Source organism: Grampus griseus (assembly GCF_964374135.1).
Source record: "Grampus griseus genome assembly, chromosome: 10".
In the NCBI taxonomy this organism is placed as follows: Eukaryota; Metazoa; Chordata; class Mammalia; order Artiodactyla; family Delphinidae; genus Grampus; species Grampus griseus.
Window position 1 is genome coordinate 97,950,893 of NC_139004.1, and position 19,193 is coordinate 97,970,085.

Consider the following 19,193-nt stretch of genomic DNA (forward strand, 5'->3'; position numbering starts at 1 on the left):
TCTCTGCTTTTGAATATATGCTGGACAGCACCTGGGAGTGGAGGTTTGGGAGCTGTCAGCATTTAGTTGGATGGCTAACAGCGTGAGAAAGACTCAATTTAAGTGGAAAGAGAGGAAGACTAGAGAAGCAGAGAGAGAAACAGTAACAGAGGCAGGCAGTACCAAGGAAATCAAGCAGGTGTGAAGTTTAAGAGGGAGAGATGGGAATAATGGTGCCGAAAGTTACCTACAGGTCAGGCAGGATGGCGATGGACAAGGAACTGTAGGATTTGCCACTTTAAGAGTGCTTCCAGGGCTTCACAGACAGCATTTTCAGGGGAGTGGCGGGGGTGGGCGCCAGATTGCTGTGGGCTGAGGAATGAGTGGGAGGTGAAGATAGGGCAGGCAGCATGTAAACTCACTCTTTCAAGAAATATGATAGTGAGGGGGAGGGGAGGAAGGAAGCTTGAAAGGGGAAGATGGTGACTGGAAGGGTTTTCTGGGGGGCATGGAGGTGGGGAGAGCAGTTGCTAGCTAGAATGAAGGAGAAGCTGAGGCCACAAGACAAGGAGGCTCTTCCTCAGAGGTTCGGGGGAGCTCCAAGGGATGGATGGAGAGCTCAGTGGGTGGTGTTAGCGACAGTTCATGTGGCTGGGCTTCTTCAGGGCTGTGAAATGAGAGGTGGGTCTGATTATCTCTGTGGCCCCTTGCAGACCTAATCTTCTTTTGCTTTTGTTTTTCCTTCCTCCCTTCCTTCCTCTGGCCTTTCCTTCTTCTCTCCACAAATATTTAGTAAGCATCTACTATGTACTAGGTCTTGTGCTGGCTTCTGTACCTGTTATGATGAACAAGACAGTGTACATCATCCTTTCAATTGAGTGGAAAGACAGATATTCAACAAGAATATGCACAAATATATTTGTGAGTGACTACACATTGTATAATACTAATAATCGCTAATGTTCATAGAGCACTTCGAAAACACTAAATACTTTATAAGCATTTTCTTATTAACTCACACACACACACAAACTCATAAGAAAAGCACTGTTGGTATTCCTTTTTGCAAATCAGTAAACTGAGGCACAGAGAGGTCAGATGACTTCTTCCCAAGACTGAGTAGACTAAGATAGGTGGAGCATGAGATTCAAATTAGAGTTGCCAGTCTGGACAGACGTGATTAACTGCCACACTGTCCTGAGTCACTGTGTTTAGAGCAGTGGGTGCCTGGCTGGACAAGATCTGGAGGTGTCCCTTCCCTAGGGGAGCTCACAGTCTGAGCACCGGGAAGAAACCCGGAGTTCATTTACTCCGTTCTTCCTCCAGGTGTGGTCCCTGCCAACAGCATTAGCATCACCTGGGCACATGTTCCAAACGCCAAAGCTCCAGCCCAGCCCCACCCACTGGATCACGATGTGCAGTTTAACAAGATCCGCAGGTGCTTGGTGTGTACGTTAAGGTCGGAGAAGCCTGTTCTACAGCCACTTCTCTTATTAGAGGTGAGAAACTGAGGCCCAGGAGGTTGGAGGTTACAGAGTGGTGGAACTTCAGGGCTTGGTGCCTGGAGCCCAGCCTAGGCCTGAACGGACCCTTCCACTCTTAAGAGGCCATGTGGGTAGGACATGAGAAGGAAGGGGTAGCGCGACAAGGTGCTCGGCGCGCGCAAAGTGCTCGGCGCGCGCAAAGTGCTCGGCGCGCGCGGTGCGGCGCGCGCAAGGTGCTCACGGGGCTCCCGGGCCCGGCCTAGCCGGGCTGAGGCGACGCGGGCGCCGGGCGCCGGGCGGGCCGGGCCGCCGGGCCGCCGCGCGGCGTCCCCGTCCCTGCGCTGGCCCGGCCCGGCCCCTCAGCTCCACCCCCTGCCTCCCCCTCCCGCCTGCTCGCGCCTCCTGAAAAGCCAGCCCGCCCGGGGCGGCGGCGCAGAGCCGGCCCGGCGCACGAGGCAGCCAGCGCGGCCATGACGGCGGAGAAGGCGCTGCCTCTGGGCAACGGGAAGGCTGCCGAGGAGGCGCGGGAGTCTGAGGTGCTGGGTAGCGGCGGCGGCAGCGGGGGCGCGGCGTCCGCCCGCGACCCGCGCGACAAGCGCGACAAGGCAGTCCACGAGCGCGGCCACTGGAATAACAAGGTGGAGTTCGTGCTGAGCGTGGCAGGGGAAATCATCGGGCTGGGCAACGTGTGGCGCTTCCCTTACCTGTGCTACAAGAACGGCGGAGGTGAGGCGACGCGCGGCCCTGAGGAGAATGCGTTGGGGGAAGCCAGCCCTGTGGGGGCGGGGAGCTAGGGGTGAGCGCGAGACCCCTCCCGCGCCTGCGTGTAGGGGGCCCCTCGCGGAGAACGCCGGCCCGGCCCACCTGGCGAGCGAGCTTACTCCTGAGCAAGGCCGCTGTCCCAGTGCGCATGCGCGCCTCGCACCTGCGTGTACCACCTGCTAGCACGCGGGGACTTGTCCGCCAGGTGTGTTCTGTCCCAGCGTGAGGTGCAGACCGAGACGAGGAGCCCTTCATGTTTGGGGCAGGAGACAGACCCTTTGAGCCTCAGCTTTCCTGACTGGAAACCTGCATGAAGGAAAGGGACTCATAATCTGAGTAGGCTCGGGTTTTGAGCGCTTGTTGAAACGTCAGCCTCCGTACTAAACTTTACTTACACCGTCTCATTTCATCCTACAGTCATCTTTGTAGGTAGTGCTATACCCGTTTTGCAGATGAGGAAACTAAGGGCCAGAGAAGTCACTCACTTAATAAGGGGTAAAGATGGGATTCTGACACCAAAGGCCTGGTTTTAAAGTGGGATTGGATGACAACAGGGAGAACTTTTAGGTGAGGCATTGCTGTTTGATTCCCTGCCTTTCATTTGCTCGTAGGGCCTTTTCTAGGGCCTATTTTCAGGACTGTCTGGTGGGAAAATGGGCAGCAAACAGTTTCTTTTACTGGTCTCAGTCACTCATGACAAATAGCAACAATAATAATTGGATGTTTAGAAGATGCTTAAAGCTTGCAGGGGTCAGGGAAAGGAAGGTGATGAGAGGGTTGTTTCTAGAGACAACGTGCCCGACTCAGTTTGGTGGAGATGCAGCAGTGAGTCCTCAAATCTCCCAGCCCAAGGAAGGGGCTCCAGGCTTTAGGAGCCCCCGACCTGTCATATCAGCAGGACAGCTGGGAGTTCCGTGGCAAAGGACTTTGTGAAACCTTGAGTGGCACAGTTTCTGCAAGGAGAAGTCTGTGTCTATGTTTTCCTCCCTCTATTTGCTGTGTCCCTCCAGCAGATCCCCAGACCCCAGTGAAGGTGGCTCAGAGGTTGGCAGGGACCACACTGTTAGGCTTCGTGGAGCGGGACTTCCTGTGCGGGCAGCTGCAGGGAGAGTGAAAAGGGTACTGCTTGGCCAGGGCCCTTTCTTTGGAGACATTCATCCTGAAGGCACAGCCTGCTCCAAGCCTGCCCTGCACTGGTAATGAAGTGGCCGCCAGTGTTGGTGGCTTGGCAAGGGGGAGAGATGGAGCAGACCCAGAGACCCCGAACGTGCCCTGTGCCCTCATCTGGGAATCCGCCTCTCTTTGCACATTCAGCCTGTGTAAGCTGCCATGTCCGCTTAGATGCCTGTGGAAACCCTTTGGGATAGTCCCAGGCAAGAGCTGTTTTAACATCTTTTTTCTTTTTCTTTTTTAAATACGGGAAATTCTTATGCCAAAACAACAACAAAAAATGCATTCCTAAAATCAGAAAATAGTGTAAGTTGCATTAATTACAAACTCTGCCTCAGATGAAAAAAAAGGTTGTAGTGAGTCAAGTTTAAAAATGAGTCATTTTCTTTTTACTCTAATGAGACAAGAGTCTCCGTTGGGTGCACAGATATCCTGGTTTAATTGAGCTAGTTATCCAAAGGATTACTAGCTTTGTGAACAGAGAGGCCACAAGGCTTTCAGAAAGTGTCATCTGTTAGGTTCTAGAGGATTCACAGGTAAATTACAGCATATTCGGGAAACTTCTGTGGCTTGTTTTAACCACTTAGATTTATTTTCAGCAAACAGACCCTCTTATCTTCTTTTACACACTTTTTGCCTTCTAATATAGTTGGGGTATCTGCTTATCAACTGTTTACCTTTTTAAAAAAATCTACACAGCTCTACTCATAAATTGCAACAATAGTTTAGTATTTCTTTCCCAAGGTGAAACTTTGTAAAAATAGAAAACTAAGACCTTTTCAAAACCTGGTAAATATTGTCCTATTATCAGGATTGATCAAAATCGTTGCTTTCAATCCTGTGGTTAAAGGGACTCATTTAGCAAAAAGCAATTTCAGTGAAAGCCTTCATTTGTGAGATCAGATGGTGGGGAATAGCATGTGTTTTCATGCTTTGTTATTAGACGAGAGAGAGAGAATGAGGGATTTGGGGAAATCCCTTTCTTCTTGTAATGGCTCATGTTCACCTCAGTTATTTAATTTGTTTCACAGAAAGGCTCAGGCAGTGGGTATTGTGTTTCAAGATGGGAGCACTAAAGCTTACGGTGGTCTTTTCTCAGATTGACTCAAAGCCAGCCTCTCTGGACGGATTCTTGCTACGAACTGCTTATAACTCAGCTTCATACCTGGGGCTCACGTACAAGGGCCTGTTACTGCTCATTGTATATCTCCTTGAGAATGCCTTTCTTTATGAAGACTTTTTGCAGGTCACTTCCCAAGTAAGAAGAAGAGGTCCCCCTCCCCTGGCCTGTTGAGGTTACTTTAGAATATAAAAGAAGGATGTAGCGTTCAGGGAGGGAATGAATTTGACCTGCGCTGGAGGGTAGAATGCATAAATAAAAGAATCAAGCATATAACACAATTTCTTCTACATTATCATCTTAGCTGCACAACAGTTCTGTGAGATAAGTGGTGCCGATATTAAGTATTAAAGCCCTATTTTACAGTTGAGGAAGTTGAGGCTGGGAGATGTGACATAAACTTGTTCAAGGGAGTAGGCAGCAGAGAGCACAAACCCAGGCTCACATTTTCTGACTCTGGTCCTCATAGCAGGAACTTGAACTCAAGCTCAGAGCACATGAGGTATTGCCTCTGGTAGGTGCTTATTAAAGGGCTGAACGTGAAGTGGTAGAGGCAATTTTAACCTCATTCGCTTACTTTGCATCCTTGCAGGGGCATTCCTGATTCCCTATGTGGTGTTTTTTATATGCTGTGGGATTCCTGTTTTTTTCCTGGAAACAGCTCTGGGACAATTTACGAGTGAAGGTGGCATTACGTGTTGGCGGAAAGTGTGCCCTTTATTTGAAGGTAAGTGCTGAGTTAATAACAAAGTAAAAGGGTTCCTGGGTGATGTCAGGTTGTGAAGGGCAGCTTTTAACAAGGCGGAAAGAGACAAATCACTGGCTTTCCTTCGTTCTTTCAGGCATTGGCTATGCAACGCAGGTGATTGAGGCCCATCTAAACGTGTACTACATCATCATCCTGGCGTGGGCCATTTTCTACCTGAGCAACTGCTTCACCACCGAGCTCCCCTGGGCCACCTGTGGGCACAAATGGAACACAGGTATGGCCTCCAGGGAGGGTCTCTCTGATGGTCCTGCTGGGGGACCTGGGATTGGTGGTATGTCATGTCTCTTGCCATGAGTCCAGATTCCAATGAAAGTGTACCTGTTCTGTACACTCTTCAGCTCTGAACCTGAGCTGAGTACTGGCCCAGGGATTGGCACAGGGAGAAGAACTGTGATGCTCTTTCCTTGCTTTGCCAAATACAGAGACTGGACCCTTCCTGCACAGAGTAGGGATGCAGGGAAGAAGTACTAAAGTGAGGTTCGGGGGGTTGGGCTGCAATTGCAGCCCTGCCTCTGAGTGTCAGATTTTCCTCTGTAAAATGAAGGGGTTAGACTAGATCAAGGGTTGCAGACAGGGGGCCTGTCAGCCAGTTAGGCTTTAGATCAGTGACCAGCAAATTTCAAAAATGTATTTGGTTGTCAAAATTGAAAAATCAGAAGGCTTGACATGAAAATCCAGATTTTTCAGCTTCTCTTGAAAAATTAAAAAGATCTGGCCAAACCAGAGCCACATTCCCACATTCTTACTTGGCAGCAGAGGCTGCAGCTGAGAACCGTCTGTTGCCTTTGCTTGAAGCTTCTGTCCTCAAGCTGGCCACAGTCCCCACCCAGCTCACATTGCTCATTTACTCTACCTGTCCTACCCAGGTAGATACTTGAATTCACCACCCTCCTCCTGCCTTGAATGGGTAACTTTTTACATTACTTTGGATTCTAATATACTGTTTACTTTTCAAGTTGTCATCCTGTCAGGATTGAATCTTACAATCTAGGGAAGGCAAATACTTCTCAACCCCTATCTTTGGAGGCTGTGCTCAGTGCAGACATCACTAGTCGATTGTAGAATGCTTTCCTTTTGAGTCTAGTCTTGGCCTCAGAACTCTGCTCAGTAGTCTAGGCAGCCACCACCTTTTGACTGGAATCAACACACATGCTTTAACCTGTTTGCCATTTGTGTTGTAACCTGTGGTTAGGTTGTCAATGGAAGTGGCCAGTCATCCTGAAAGCTGAGACACAGTGAGACTGGGTAGGATGTTGGTCACCAGCAGAAGGAACAGTGGGCATTAGACCAAGAAAACGCTGTGAGCTAGCTTCTATCCCTGCATGACTTTGCCTTGCTTCCCCCACCCACCACATTTTGTGGGGTCTTGTTTATCAAACTAAAATTCAAGGACATGTTCTTGGAGGGCTGTGAGTCCTCCCTGATAATTTAATTGTGCATCTTTATTTTGAGGATATTCTAAAAATATGTGCATGTTCTGGATCATCTGCACAGCCACCTTATAAATGAGGACGGCTGGGGGATCTCAGTGCCTGACTTTGTCCGTGCTTACAATTTAAGATGCATTCTTGGTGAACAGGATGATGGTGGCCAAGGGAAAAAGAGCAGAGAGATTTAATTCATAAATGGTCATTGATGCTAAGTCCAGCCAAGAATGCAACAAACTGTAGGAACAAAGGTTTTGCAAATTTGTGACCGGAGAAAAATGGTGGTAGAATTGAATCTCAAATAGTGCATGGAAAAATACGCAAGCTTGGGCTTCCCTGGGGGCGCAGTGGTTGAGGGTCCGCCTGCCGATGCAGGAGACACGGGTTCGTGCCCTGGTCTGGGAAGATCCCACATGCCGCGGAGCAGCTGGGCCCATGAGCCATGGCCGCTGAGCCTGTGCGTCCGAAGCCTGTGCTCCGCAACGGGAGAGGCCACAACAGTGAGAGGCCCGCGTACCGCAAAAAGAAAAAAAATACGCAAGCTTAATTCCATAGACCCTGCCTCCTACCTGTCAGTTCTGTTTTTCTGTTGGGAAATCTATTTAATGTCACAAGATGGCATTATCATACACATCCGTTTTATGCTATCAATTTGAATTGTGTTGGTTCCACAGTATAGTTGGCATTTAACTTGTAAGTTCTGGTTTTATAGGTGTTTGAATACTATAATCACAGACTTTATAATTCATTACTTATTTGTAAAAGATTAAATGTCATTTTAATAAAAAATATCATGTCAACCTTGGGTGTCTGAGACATTTTTTTGCTCTAGAAAAAAATATTTGAGAAACAGTGTTTTAGAGAATCTGATCAAAGCTAAGGGCTCCTCTCCAGAAAAAGGCACAAGTGTACATTCAGGCATTTTGCCTATAATATTAGGTTCCCAGACTTCTCTTAGGACTGTCTGTGGACCCCACAGACCATCTCCTTTCCTAATATGGTTAGCACTTGCCCAGAGAAGTGGGAAGGGGGCAGACACTTGGGGAACTTTTCCCCAGTGGGCTGCAAAGCTTTCTTCCACTGATTGCATTCCCTTTTCTCTGAGGGTGCGTGAACACTTGTGTGAAACATCACATATAGGAAGGCTTCCTGTTCTGGAGATTATAGATGGAGTTGGAGGGCTCGTGCACACATGAGGAGAGCGAAGGGCCAGAGTGAGGCTGAACACGGGCTCCGTGCTGGCCACTGTGCTGGGTGCATGGGCTTTGAAGCGCATGGGTGCAGGAGGCCCTGTCCTCTGGGAGCTCACAGTCTGGTGACTGAGGTAGCTCCGTGAACAGGGAGGTGCAGGAAGGAAACCCAGATCCCATGGTGGCAGACAGAACCAGGCAATAACCATGGCAAAGGAGGTGGAGCCTTGGTTGGAGTTGATTCCGTTTTCTTCCCCTAACTGGCTGGTGACTTGTGAGGGGGGAATGGGTGTGGGTGGGGTCCCTTGACTACTTCTGAACCCTGATTCCTCCTCTTCAGAATAAAGGGCATGGAGAAGGAGGTTCCTTGGAGGACCTTTAAATTCTAACTTTCTTAGAATTCAGGAGATAGAGATCACGGAAGGCTTCTTGGAGGAGAGGTTCACGGGCTGACCTGGGCCTTAGAGGATGAACACTCAGATGTTTTTAACTTGAGATTCAAATCTCTCTTGGTCATCAAGTTTCATGAAATGAGAAGAGATATTCAATAAGTCCTTTCCTGGATTGAGGGAATGATGAAGGAATTAGGGATTCTTTACACATTTGGATGTTATTTCATCTAGTCATCAGGTCTTTATGAGGCAGCTGTGACATTAGCCTCTTCTTCCATGAAGAAAAACTGAGTCTCACCTGCATTACTGGCCCAGGGACACCATGGCTGACGCCCCCCTTTAGCCCCCTTGTTCCTGCCGGGGCCACTGAGCAGAACAGGTAAATGCTATGGACAGGCCTTAGGCAGGGAAGTGGAAAAGGTGAAAGATTCAAGAACCAGGCCAGAGGAAAGAATTGGAAAGGCCATATTCGTGGGAATAGGAGAGAGGAGATACCCTGCCCCCCAAACTTCTCCTGTTTGAATCGAGCCAAGCCTCCATCTTAAACTGTTTGTAAGTGATTGATTTTCCCCACAGTGCTCTCTGAGCCATGTTTACCCGGAGCGGCTGGGTGAAACCGCTGGGTTGCTCCATCGGCCCTGAGGGTTTTCCAAGCTCCAGCCCTCACCGAGGGTAATTTTCCTGTGTTTCTTGTCTTGTTTCCACTGTAGAGAACTGCGTGGAGTTCCAGAAACTGAACGCAACCAACCACAGCCATGTGTCCCTACAGAATGCCACCTCTCCCGTCATGGAGTTTTGGGAGTAAGTGGAAACATCTTGTCTCCTTTGGCCCCGGGGGGGGGCTCTGTCCTGGTGCTGCTCAGCTAACGTTGCCCCCACCCTTGGAAAAAGCCTGACCCTGCCTCCAGCCTCGTACTTCCTGGCTTCTATGGGCATCTGGCTGCTTTGGAAGCCAGAATGGAGATCTTGAGAGGTTTCCCAAAGGGGCAGCTGAGAGAAATGCTTTCTTGTTCTTTGATGACATGTCAGCATGCCTACTTACTGGGACAAGAAGTGCTTGGTAAAATGATGGGCAGTTTAGAAATTCATTTTTAACAAAAGATAAGATTTGGCACGTTTACAATAAACTAAGTCAAGAATATATTTAGCCTTGAAAGCAGACGTCTCCGGGGGGGCAGGTTAGCTTTCTGTCAGTAGCAGCAATGTCATGCGGAAAGGAAGTACATCAACATTAACGGGTAGAGGTTGTGAAGAGGCAGGTTTTCAACGTACTTAGGAAGAGCTTTAGCCTCACAGAGTTGTCTGCAAGTACTTCCGAAGGTTGTAAGCCCTTGTTCCTGGAAGAGTTTGACCGGTGTAGGCCTGCTGATGGTTGTTGGGAAGGTGCCTGAATCCACAGACGTTATAGGCAGTAGTCGTGTGGGTGGGCATTTTCCCAGAGACGGGCATTTTTCATCAGTATTCCAAAGAGGTCTGTGGCCCTGGAGTTACGAGAGCTGCCACGCACGGTTGTATAAGTTGTTCACTGCACACCCCTAGAGGGCATGATTTACATTGTGAATGTGCAGAATTGTGCAGTGCCCCAGGAATTGAAGAGCAGTTTCCTCTGTGGGTTGAAGGGTGGCTAAAGGCTTTCTGAGGCTTTTTAATCTGGAAAGGTCTGGCTTCATTGAAGACCCTCCCCTACTTTAATGATAGTGTAGAGGGACAGTGGTTTTAGGAGTGATTTTTATTCTATTCCCAGATACCATTCTTCTCCTTCCCTCTCTAGAGGTCATTATGCTGAATTTAGATTTATCATTCTATAAAATGAATGTAAAGAACATGAGTTTATAATTATAAATATAACTTATTTATATAAATATTGATATAAATAAAATACTTCCCTCTGTACATACATGTGCCTATATACATATATATTCATATTATGTATATCTCCCAAATAATGGCTAGTCTTCCTTGAATGTTTTAAAATTTTATATTAATGGTATCCATTACTCCCTCTTTCTTATAGCTTTGTTTCTTTGCTCAATATTGGTTTTGAGATGGTCTCCATATTGATACATGTAGCTTCGATTCATTCATTCTGTTCCTGCTATATAGTATTTCCATATATAAAGAGTCTACATTGTGTTTACCTGGCTCCTCTTGGTGGGCATTTAGACTGTCTCGCGTTTCCCAGTATGATTAAGCTGAGTGAATGTCTTGTTTGTGCTTCTCTGCACAAATCGAGTTTTCTAGGCCATATACCTAACAGTGGAATTACTGGGAGGTAGGGTTCATGCATTGTCACTTTTATCAGATTATGTCAAATTGCTTTTTAAAGGAATTGTGCTAATTTACTCTCCAAATAAGAGTAGAACGAGAATTTCTACTTCTCCCCATTCTAGACCTAGGCACTTGTTCTGGTCAGAGTTTTTAAGTTCTGCCAGTGTAATGGATATGAAATTGTATCCCACTGTTTTAAATTTGCATTTCTCTAATTACTTTATGAGGTTGAACATCTTTTCATGTTTTTTTTTGCTCCATTTGGGTTTCCTCATCCATTAACTTTCTGCTCATATCCTTTTCTCTTTTCTCATAGGTAGGAGTTCTTGATACATTGTAGGTATTAGTACCCATGCTGCAAATAGCTTTTCTTAGTGTGTGGCTTTTCTTTCTTGTTTATGTATGGCATAAATTGTATTGAATTCAAATTTGCCAATAGTTTTCTATTTGGTTTGCACACTTGGTGTCTTATTTAAGATATAGTTCCCTACCCCAAAGTTGTAAAAAAATTTTTTTTCTGGGTTTTCTTTTTTTGGGGGGGTGGTGTTCTTTTAAGAGTTTTAAAGTTTTGTTTTTTCACATTCAGGAATATAATCTACCTGGTATTTTCTTTTTGCATATGGTACAAGGTGGGAATCCAGCCACATATATATATGTATTTGCTGAATTGTTCATCCTATCCCTACTGATTTGTAATGCCATCTTCCATATAAAGTTTTCCTACAAGCACATGTCTGTTTAGGGGCTCTCTGTTCTGCTCATCTCTTTTGCTAACTGTGTGTCAATACTATACCTATAGTTTAATTTTAAGCCTTGACCTCATAAGGCAAGTCCCTCACTTTGCTCTTTCCAAAATTGTTCTGGTCTTCGAAATGAATTTTAGAATCAGCTTGTCGAGTTAAAAAACAATAATAACAGAACAACTCTGTGGGGATTTTGGTTGGGAGAATATTGAACTTATAGGTTAATTTGAGGAAAACTGACATCTTTGTGATTCAGCCTCTCTGTCCATGAACATGGTATAGCCCTCCATTTATTTAGGTCTTTTTTTTTTTTTTTTCTTTTTTTGCCGTATGCGGGCCTCTCACTGCTGTGGCCTCTCCCATTGCGGAGCACAGGCTCTGGACGCGCAGGCTCAGCGGCCATGGCTCACGGGCCCAGCCGCTCCATGGCATGTGGGATCCTCCCGGACCAGGGCACGAACCTGTGTCCCCTGCATCGGCAGGTGGACTCTCAACCACTGCACCATCAGGGAAGCCCCTATTTGGGTCTTTTAAAATGCCTGATGAAGTAGTGCTGCCTGATGTGGTTGTCAGAGAAGCAGCATTAGAATCACCTGGTTAGAAATGCAAACTCTAGCTCTCTCCAGACCTACTGAGTCTTAGTCCCAATAGAGCATCCATATGACATTATGCTAGAGCAGAGGCTGCTCTTGGGGGGTGGGAGGAGGTGCTGTGTGACCTTTTCCAGCCTCACTGGGCTATGGTTTTCCAGTGGAATGTTTAGGACCTGCACATTTGAGTGTCTGCAAAACATGGTCTCTGTGCTCCCTTAGGGAACACAACCTCAAATCCTACACTGGATAAGTTCTCTGTGTAACTTATGTTGCTTTGTACCATTCATTTCCTTTGTAACATGTATGGAAAACCTCGATTAAATTATTATTTGTGCAATACGTTCGATTATTGTGTGAATTCCCCAGGAGGCAGTCATGAAGCAGTACCTTTTCTGGTTTTGCTCACTACTGCCGGTCTATGGAAGGCCCCCAGTGAATATTTACAGAATGTACAGGTACATGGGAGGAAGGTGGCAGGCAATATTTTCTAGAAAATACTACATGAGGAGAGTCAAAGTGGGCTCTGGCAAGAACTCATCCTGTCCCTAAGCTCCCCAGAACAGCACTGATGGCTTTGAGTATCCCTTTGTCATATCCATGTCACCCACTCATTTGGACACCAAGTGGTGGGAGGGGCAGCGAGTCTGTGTCCTCACTTGTAACTGGGCCTTTTTGTCTGCTACTTGGTTATTCAAAATGAAAGTCAATGTGAGAATGAACCCATCGTTCTAGTTTTCTACTCTGATTGCATTTGTATCATCTATGCAATGTTGAATTCTGCATCCTAAAAGTACTCAAATGCTGGTGTGACACTCCTTCCTTCGTAAGGTGTTTTTATCAGACAGCTCTCATTCATCTTCTCCTCGGAGCTGAACTTCGAATGTAGAGACTCTGTGAGATGTTTGTAGCATCCTATGAAAAGCTATTTGGAGCCACATAAATTTGAGAAGGGCTGAAAGCCATGCCCTTCAGTAAGAATATCCATTACCTTTGATTAACTCAAATCCCCAAACATATTTTCCCGTGCAATCATTTGGACTCTTTCCCCTCATCCCCCACCCATCGCCCACCCCAGAACGCTAGCATTCCACTAAATACAGCCTGGCAAACGCTCTGCTAGGAGAAAGTTCTTCCTTGAATTCAGTCATAGTTTGGCTTCTGGGGCTTTGGATAGAACGTGCCTAATTCCTTTCCCATGTGACAGCCCTTCAAGTATTGGATCAAGTGTCCTTAAAAATGTTTCTTTCCTAGTTCTCTTTGCTGTTTCCTTGTGTGGCTGGTTCCCATCTATAGTGTGCTCTTACTGTCTCGCTCTCACTGCCTCTAACTCCAGGGACCTTCAGGGCCACGTTGCTTGGTCAGAATGGACTGCCTCAGTTGTGTGCTTGTTCATTCATTCAACAAACGTCTGAGCTCCTGGTGCACGTAAGGACACTTGGCGTAATTGGCAGTGGTGGGAATGTAAGACGCCGTTCTAGCCCTCTAGAAGCGGAGGAGAGACAAGCCTGTAGATTCCCATAAAGTCAGTTACAAGGTGCTGTTTCCCTCCGCAGGGCTGCCCATGGCTTTACCCTGACCTTGGGCATCTGGCATCTTGAAAGTTCATTTTCCTTTTCAGGGAATAATTCATGTTACTGGCTTAGCCAGGGAGAACAGCTCAGGCTCTGGGTCAGTCCTGGGTTCTGGCTCAGGCAGGGGGCCTGTGGGGCAGGGGCGGCTTGTCTTCCTCATGTCAGATTTCAAAATCAGGCCACCCTGGTTTCCCTTAGTAACTCATTATGCATCTGGCACCCATGAGTTTATCTCAATATGTTTGCGGTTTTACATGTTGAGCCTGTGTCCTCTGGAGGGATCGAGTGCTATAAGAGTGTAACCGGCATTGTAGCATCAGATGGGCTTTGGTCTATTTTCACTTCCCTTTCTCAGTCGTCTCATCCCTCTCGCCCAGGGTTTTGCAAGCAACTGCATTCTCGCCATGTATACAGTTGAAATCGCTTTTGTGTGGCATCCATTCAGCACACATTTGTTGAGAGCATATTGTGTGCTGAGCCTGCATTAAGCTCTAAGGGTATTCAGTTCTCTATCTTTATTCAGAAAGATGCAGTCTTGTCTTTCTGGTTTATCTTTCCTGGAGGAGGTTTTAAAAAATTGTTTATTTCTAAATCATGTGGCCACTTGAACTGATTTTAATTTGGACACAAAATTTGGGCTCCAAGTTGCTGAAGTGAAACTCTTAATTCTTGCTGTGGGCCCGGGGCCACCCCTGCTTCCTTCGTCTTCCCCTCTGCCCTCCTCCGCACCGGCCTTCTTTCTGTCTTTCGTATGTCCTGGGCTTGTCCTAGGCTCAGTGTCCAGCTTTTGCATAGAAGAGTCCCTTTGCTTAGAAGTTTCCTCACCAAGTCCTTGGGTGTCTGGCTCGTTCTTATCATTGAGTCTTAATTCACGTGTCATTTGGGAAGCCCTCCCTGCCCATCCTGTTGCTTCCACTTATCAGCTGAATCGGCACCCTGGTCCCTCTCAACCCCATCTGTCTGTTTTATTGTCTGCATAGGACTTATCTGAAATCCTTGTGTCTTTTTTACTAGTTTATTCTCTCTCTCCCTCCATTAGGCTATAAGCCCTATGCCAGCAAGGACTGTCCTGTTTTGTTCCCTGTTGTCCTGCCAGCACATTCTAAGTGCTCACAAAATATTTATTCAAACACATGGATGGAAGATTGAATGAATGAATGAATGTTTTTTAACCTCGTGGAGTTGTGTCCTCTTACTTTGCTTTTGCCCTGTCTGTTGAAGAGTATAAGTTCCCAGGTTCAGAAACGTAATTCATCTCTTAGATCAGGTCCCTTTTATAGAACTCCTAGTATTATCCAGTCTTGATCATTAAAGATATTTGTATATAAAATCAGCTATGAGGGCATTTGTTTTCATAAATAGTGGATGTCTTACACCGAGTAATGGGAAGCAGTGATTTACGGAACCACAAGAGTTCTGACTGAGGTTCCTTTTACATCCTGATGGATGAAGTAAAGGAAGGGAATTTGCAGTTAGTTGCTAAGCAGCTACTGTGTACCCTGGCCCTGAGCATGGCCCTCCAGGCCTATCGCTTCATTTAATCCACCCACCCAGGGGATACATGGTACAGCATCACTGAATAGATTCCCGTCTCACTCAGGGGATTCTGAGGCAGGGAGAGGTTAAGGGACTTATCCAAAGTGCCTCTCTTGTCTAGCAAGAGCTGGAGCTGGGCTGAGAGCCGGCCCTCTCTGATCCCACCTGCATCCCTCCACGCTTCCGTACATGCTCCTCCCGCCCGTGTCTGAAATGCCATCAGCTTCCTGTTTTATCATGGGGCAGAATCTGACTGGTGTGTCCCTTCTATCTGCAGCCCTGTGGCCCTAGGTTCTTGAAGAGAGAGTTTTGCTGTAGATGGAGATGTATAATTGGTGGAGGGAGGGAGGAACGAATGAGGAATGACTTGTCTCCAGCGCCCAGCACAAACAAAACACAAAACACCTGTTGGCTTTTGTCTTGTTGGATTTCAAGAGGTACCTTTAGGAAATGACTTGAATGTTGCTTTTAACAGAATACTGTGGTTTCCAGCTGAGCCAGGCCTTGAGTGTGAGGCAAGCGGACTCTGATCTACTGTGATGAGAGATAGAAATTGATGCTGGCCTCCTGGAGTATGTTGTGGCCCTGCAGCTGGTGGCACAAGAGGTTCATGAATGACTTGAATTCAGGCTCAGGCAGAGAGTAACTCAGAAGGGGTTGTTCCCAAATTTTAGCGTGTTATCTCGATTCCTTATCACTTCTAATAAAACCAGGAGAAAGTGTTTGAAACTCTCCAGATTTACACACACATACACACACACACACACACACACATACACACGCTGCTCCATGCTTTCCCTGGAAGACCTCTAAGATGAGGAAGAAGCACCAGAGCTGGGACCTGGCTCTCCCACTCACTCCTGGGGGCCCTGGGCAGGTGATTCTGAACCTCACTTTCCTCCCTGGCAAATGGGTGTACCTCACCACCCTTCCAGGTGCAGTCAGCATAGAGTGATGGAAGCAGGGGGGCAGTGACCAGTCGACGGTGGCTCCGCTCACCCCTGCATCTTGCCCTTTCTCAGCCTGTCCCCACTCTCCCACCCAACAGCTCAGGTGGATGAGGTGTCATTCAAAAAACAGAGGCCTCCTGGTGGGGTACCCTGGACCTGGGGGCAGATGCCCGCTCCTGCTCTGGATCTCTCGTCCAGGGCTTTTCCTGATGTCACGTGTGCCTCTCCTGCCTGCAGTCCCTCCGTCGCAGACAGTGGCTCTCTGCCAGCCTTAACACAGAGTGTCTTGGAGGGGCCGACCCCGCCAGGTGTCAGACCCTCCCTGAGCTTTTGGCCACTCATAACGCAGAGCTGCTGTACCAGGGGAACCCGGGGGTCTGGGAAGGCTGTGCTGAGTCCTGGTAAGGAGGAGAAGGGCAGGAACCCGAGGGCGCTGGGATTCCAGCCACGGAGCAGTGAGGCCCTTTCCGTGGCGTGGGATCCCTACTTATAGACACCTCTCCTTACTGCTTCCTATCTTGCTGGATATTACCCTCCAGCCATGCAGGACCAGAACAGGCACTGAACTTGGGGTCAGGAGACTGGTGTGCCAGGCCAGGCTCTGCCACTTTCCAGTTTGTGATCTATGGCAAGGTCCATATCTACTTGGAGCCTCAGTCTGCTCTGGGCAGTGGGTGTAAAACAAGACAACATACGCGAGACTGCCCAGTGCTCCGTGCCAAAGTGTGTTCTACACAAAGTTAGGAGGTATTGCTCTGGAAAGGCAGAAACGTGATGGGGCACTTCCTTCTTAACAACTTTTTAATAGCTTTGTGGTATAATTTACATGCCATAAACTGCACGCTGTTTAGGTGTGCAGGTAGGTGATTTTCGAGCAAACTTGCCAAGTGTGAAATTGTCACCGCAAAATAGGTTTGTACTATTTCCATTTCCCCAGCAAGATCTCTCATGCCATTTGTAGTTAATCTCACTGTCCCTGCCAGGCAGCCATTCACCTGCTATCTGTTTCTGTGGATTTGTGTAGTCTGGACGTTGCATATTCAGTGGAGTCATGCAGTGTGTGGTCTCTGTCACTGTCCTCATGAAACTTAGCATCATGTTTCCAGGGTTCATCCATATTCTAGCGTGTGTCACTGCTTTGTTCCTTTTCGTGGCTGAATAATATTCCATTGTATGGATCGACCCCAGTTTGTCTATTGGTTGATGGACGTTTGGGTGGTTTTCAGTTTTGGGCTCTTTTTGAATAACCTAGGAGTGGAATGGCTGAGTTTTATGTTTAAATTCTTAACAAACTACCAGACTTCTCCGGTGTGGCCAGAACATTTTATATTCGTACCAGAAATATGTGAGGGTTCCATTTCTCCGTATTCTTGAGGACATTTATCATTGTCTGTCTTTTTTTTTTTTTTTTTTTTTTTGGCAGTACGCGGGCCTCTCACTGTTGTGACCTCTCCCGTTGCGGAGCGCAGGCTCCGGACGCGCAGGCTCAGCGGCCATGGCTCACGGGCCCAGCCGCTCCGCGGCATGTGGGATCTTCCCGGACCGGGGCACGAACCCGTGTCCCCCGCATCGGCAGGTGGACTCTCAACCACTGTGCGACTAGGAAAGCCCTGTTGTCTGTCTTTTTGATTACAGCCGTCCTCTTGGGTGCACCCTAGTGGTATCTCATTGTGGTTTTAATTTTCACTTTAATGGAGAATAGTTCTAAATAAGATTGGGAAACATTGGGTTAGACAGAGCTATAGAGGTGTCTTTATTGCAGGACTTCTCAGAGCCTTTAATAGTCTAATGAGCATTGGGCCTCTCTAAGGAGGGCTATAATGTGCAGCCATTTCTCAGTGAGGTCCCAGTGTGACCTCAGGGTGTATTAAAGGATTAGTGTTATTTGGGAAGCATTAGCCTAGGACAGAGGTCAGGAAACTATGGGCCAAATCCCATCTGCTGCCTGTTTTTGTAAATAAAGTTTTATTGGAAGACAGCCATAATGTTCATTTACATATTGTCTCTGGCTGCTTTCACACTGCAAGGATAGAGTTGAATAGTTGGGACAGAGACCATATGCCTTGCGAAACCTAAATCTGTACTATTTGGCCTTTTACAGAAACTGTTTGTTGACCCCTGACCTAGGAGTGCCTGGTGCGTGTAGATGCTCACTGCACCTTCATGGGGAAGGAGGGACCCGTCCTCAGGGTACAGGTGGGGACCAAGGAAGCACTTGGTGAGGCTTTGTATTATTTGAGCTGGTGCTTGAAGGACAGGCAGAATTTTTAAGGCATGTGAGAATTTACAGGGACATTCTTGGCAGAGAGAACCGTGGAATGAATCCTGGAAAGTGGAGGGGACTGGAGGGGACTTCCTCACGACCTGGGAGGAGGATTTCTGCAGTGATAGAAGAAGTTGGCCTGGGAGCTCCAGACCCCACAGACCAGCTTTGTTGCCTAGTTGTCTTCCCTGGGTGACACAATTTCTAGTCCATCTTCCCCAAGATGGGGCCATGGGTCCGAGCACTGTCTCTGAAGTTGGATAGATGTGGCTCTGCCTTTCTGGGCATGTTGCTGCCCTAAGCTACAGTTTTCCCATCAGTAAAGTAGGAATCATGGTTGCACTGGCCTCAGTAAGCATGAAGGGAGTGCAGACTGTCACTGACCTTGTCATCACCTTTCTCCTCCCTGAGGGCAGGACTCACCTGCCTTCCTCATCACTGCAGGCCCTGCTCTTAGGGCCCTCAGCAACGCGCAGGTAGCATCCAGTCACGCTCCTGAGTGAATGCATGATGCAGAGGCCTAGGAGGGCCCTTGCCCTGAGTCCCCAGCTCAGTTTAGGGCCTCGACCGAGGGCTCTGCAGGAGCAGACCCTGTACACGGGGAGAGTTGGGGGCCTGCACTGGGCCGGGGAAGTGAGAGCAGGACCCCGAAGGTGGAGGGATTATGGAGGGGGCAGGGAAGGTGCATTTGTTTGGGTGATGGCCTGTCTTTGTTTGTTGCTTTGGGAGACCAGAAAGGAGGACTGAGCAAGACTATTTATAGCGCAGTCCCTCAGTGCCAGCTTTTAGGGCGGCCTCTGCATCCCTGGCAGTGCTACCCTCCATGGCAGGTTAAAGAAAGGTGATGCGTTTGCCGGCTCCATGCTGGACACTGAGATGAGGCCTCCCCGGTCGGCTTGGGACCCGTTCCCACAGCGCCCCTCCCAGGCCCTCTGCGGTGGTGGGAGAGAAGGGTCTACTCCATCTCTGCTTTCTC

The 19,193-nt window shown here is 47.8% G+C and overlaps 1 protein-coding gene across 1 annotated transcript in view; it reads left to right on the forward strand.

Annotated features, from left to right (window-relative positions):
• Positions 1 to 1,913: 1,913 nt before the first annotated feature.
• Positions 1,914 to 19,193, forward strand: part of SLC6A11 (solute carrier family 6 member 11) — a 121,459-nt gene continuing 104,179 nt past the window's right edge. Inside the window, exons 1-4 of the mRNA XM_082663797.1 lie at positions 1,914 to 2,189; positions 5,108 to 5,242; positions 5,358 to 5,498; positions 9,004 to 9,094. Coding sequence (XP_082519923.1) covers positions 1,934 to 2,189; positions 5,108 to 5,242; positions 5,358 to 5,498; positions 9,004 to 9,094 — 623 coding nt within the window. The 5' untranslated portion in view covers positions 1,914 to 1,933. The remainder of the gene's footprint in view (positions 2,190 to 5,107; positions 5,243 to 5,357; positions 5,499 to 9,003; positions 9,095 to 19,193) is intronic.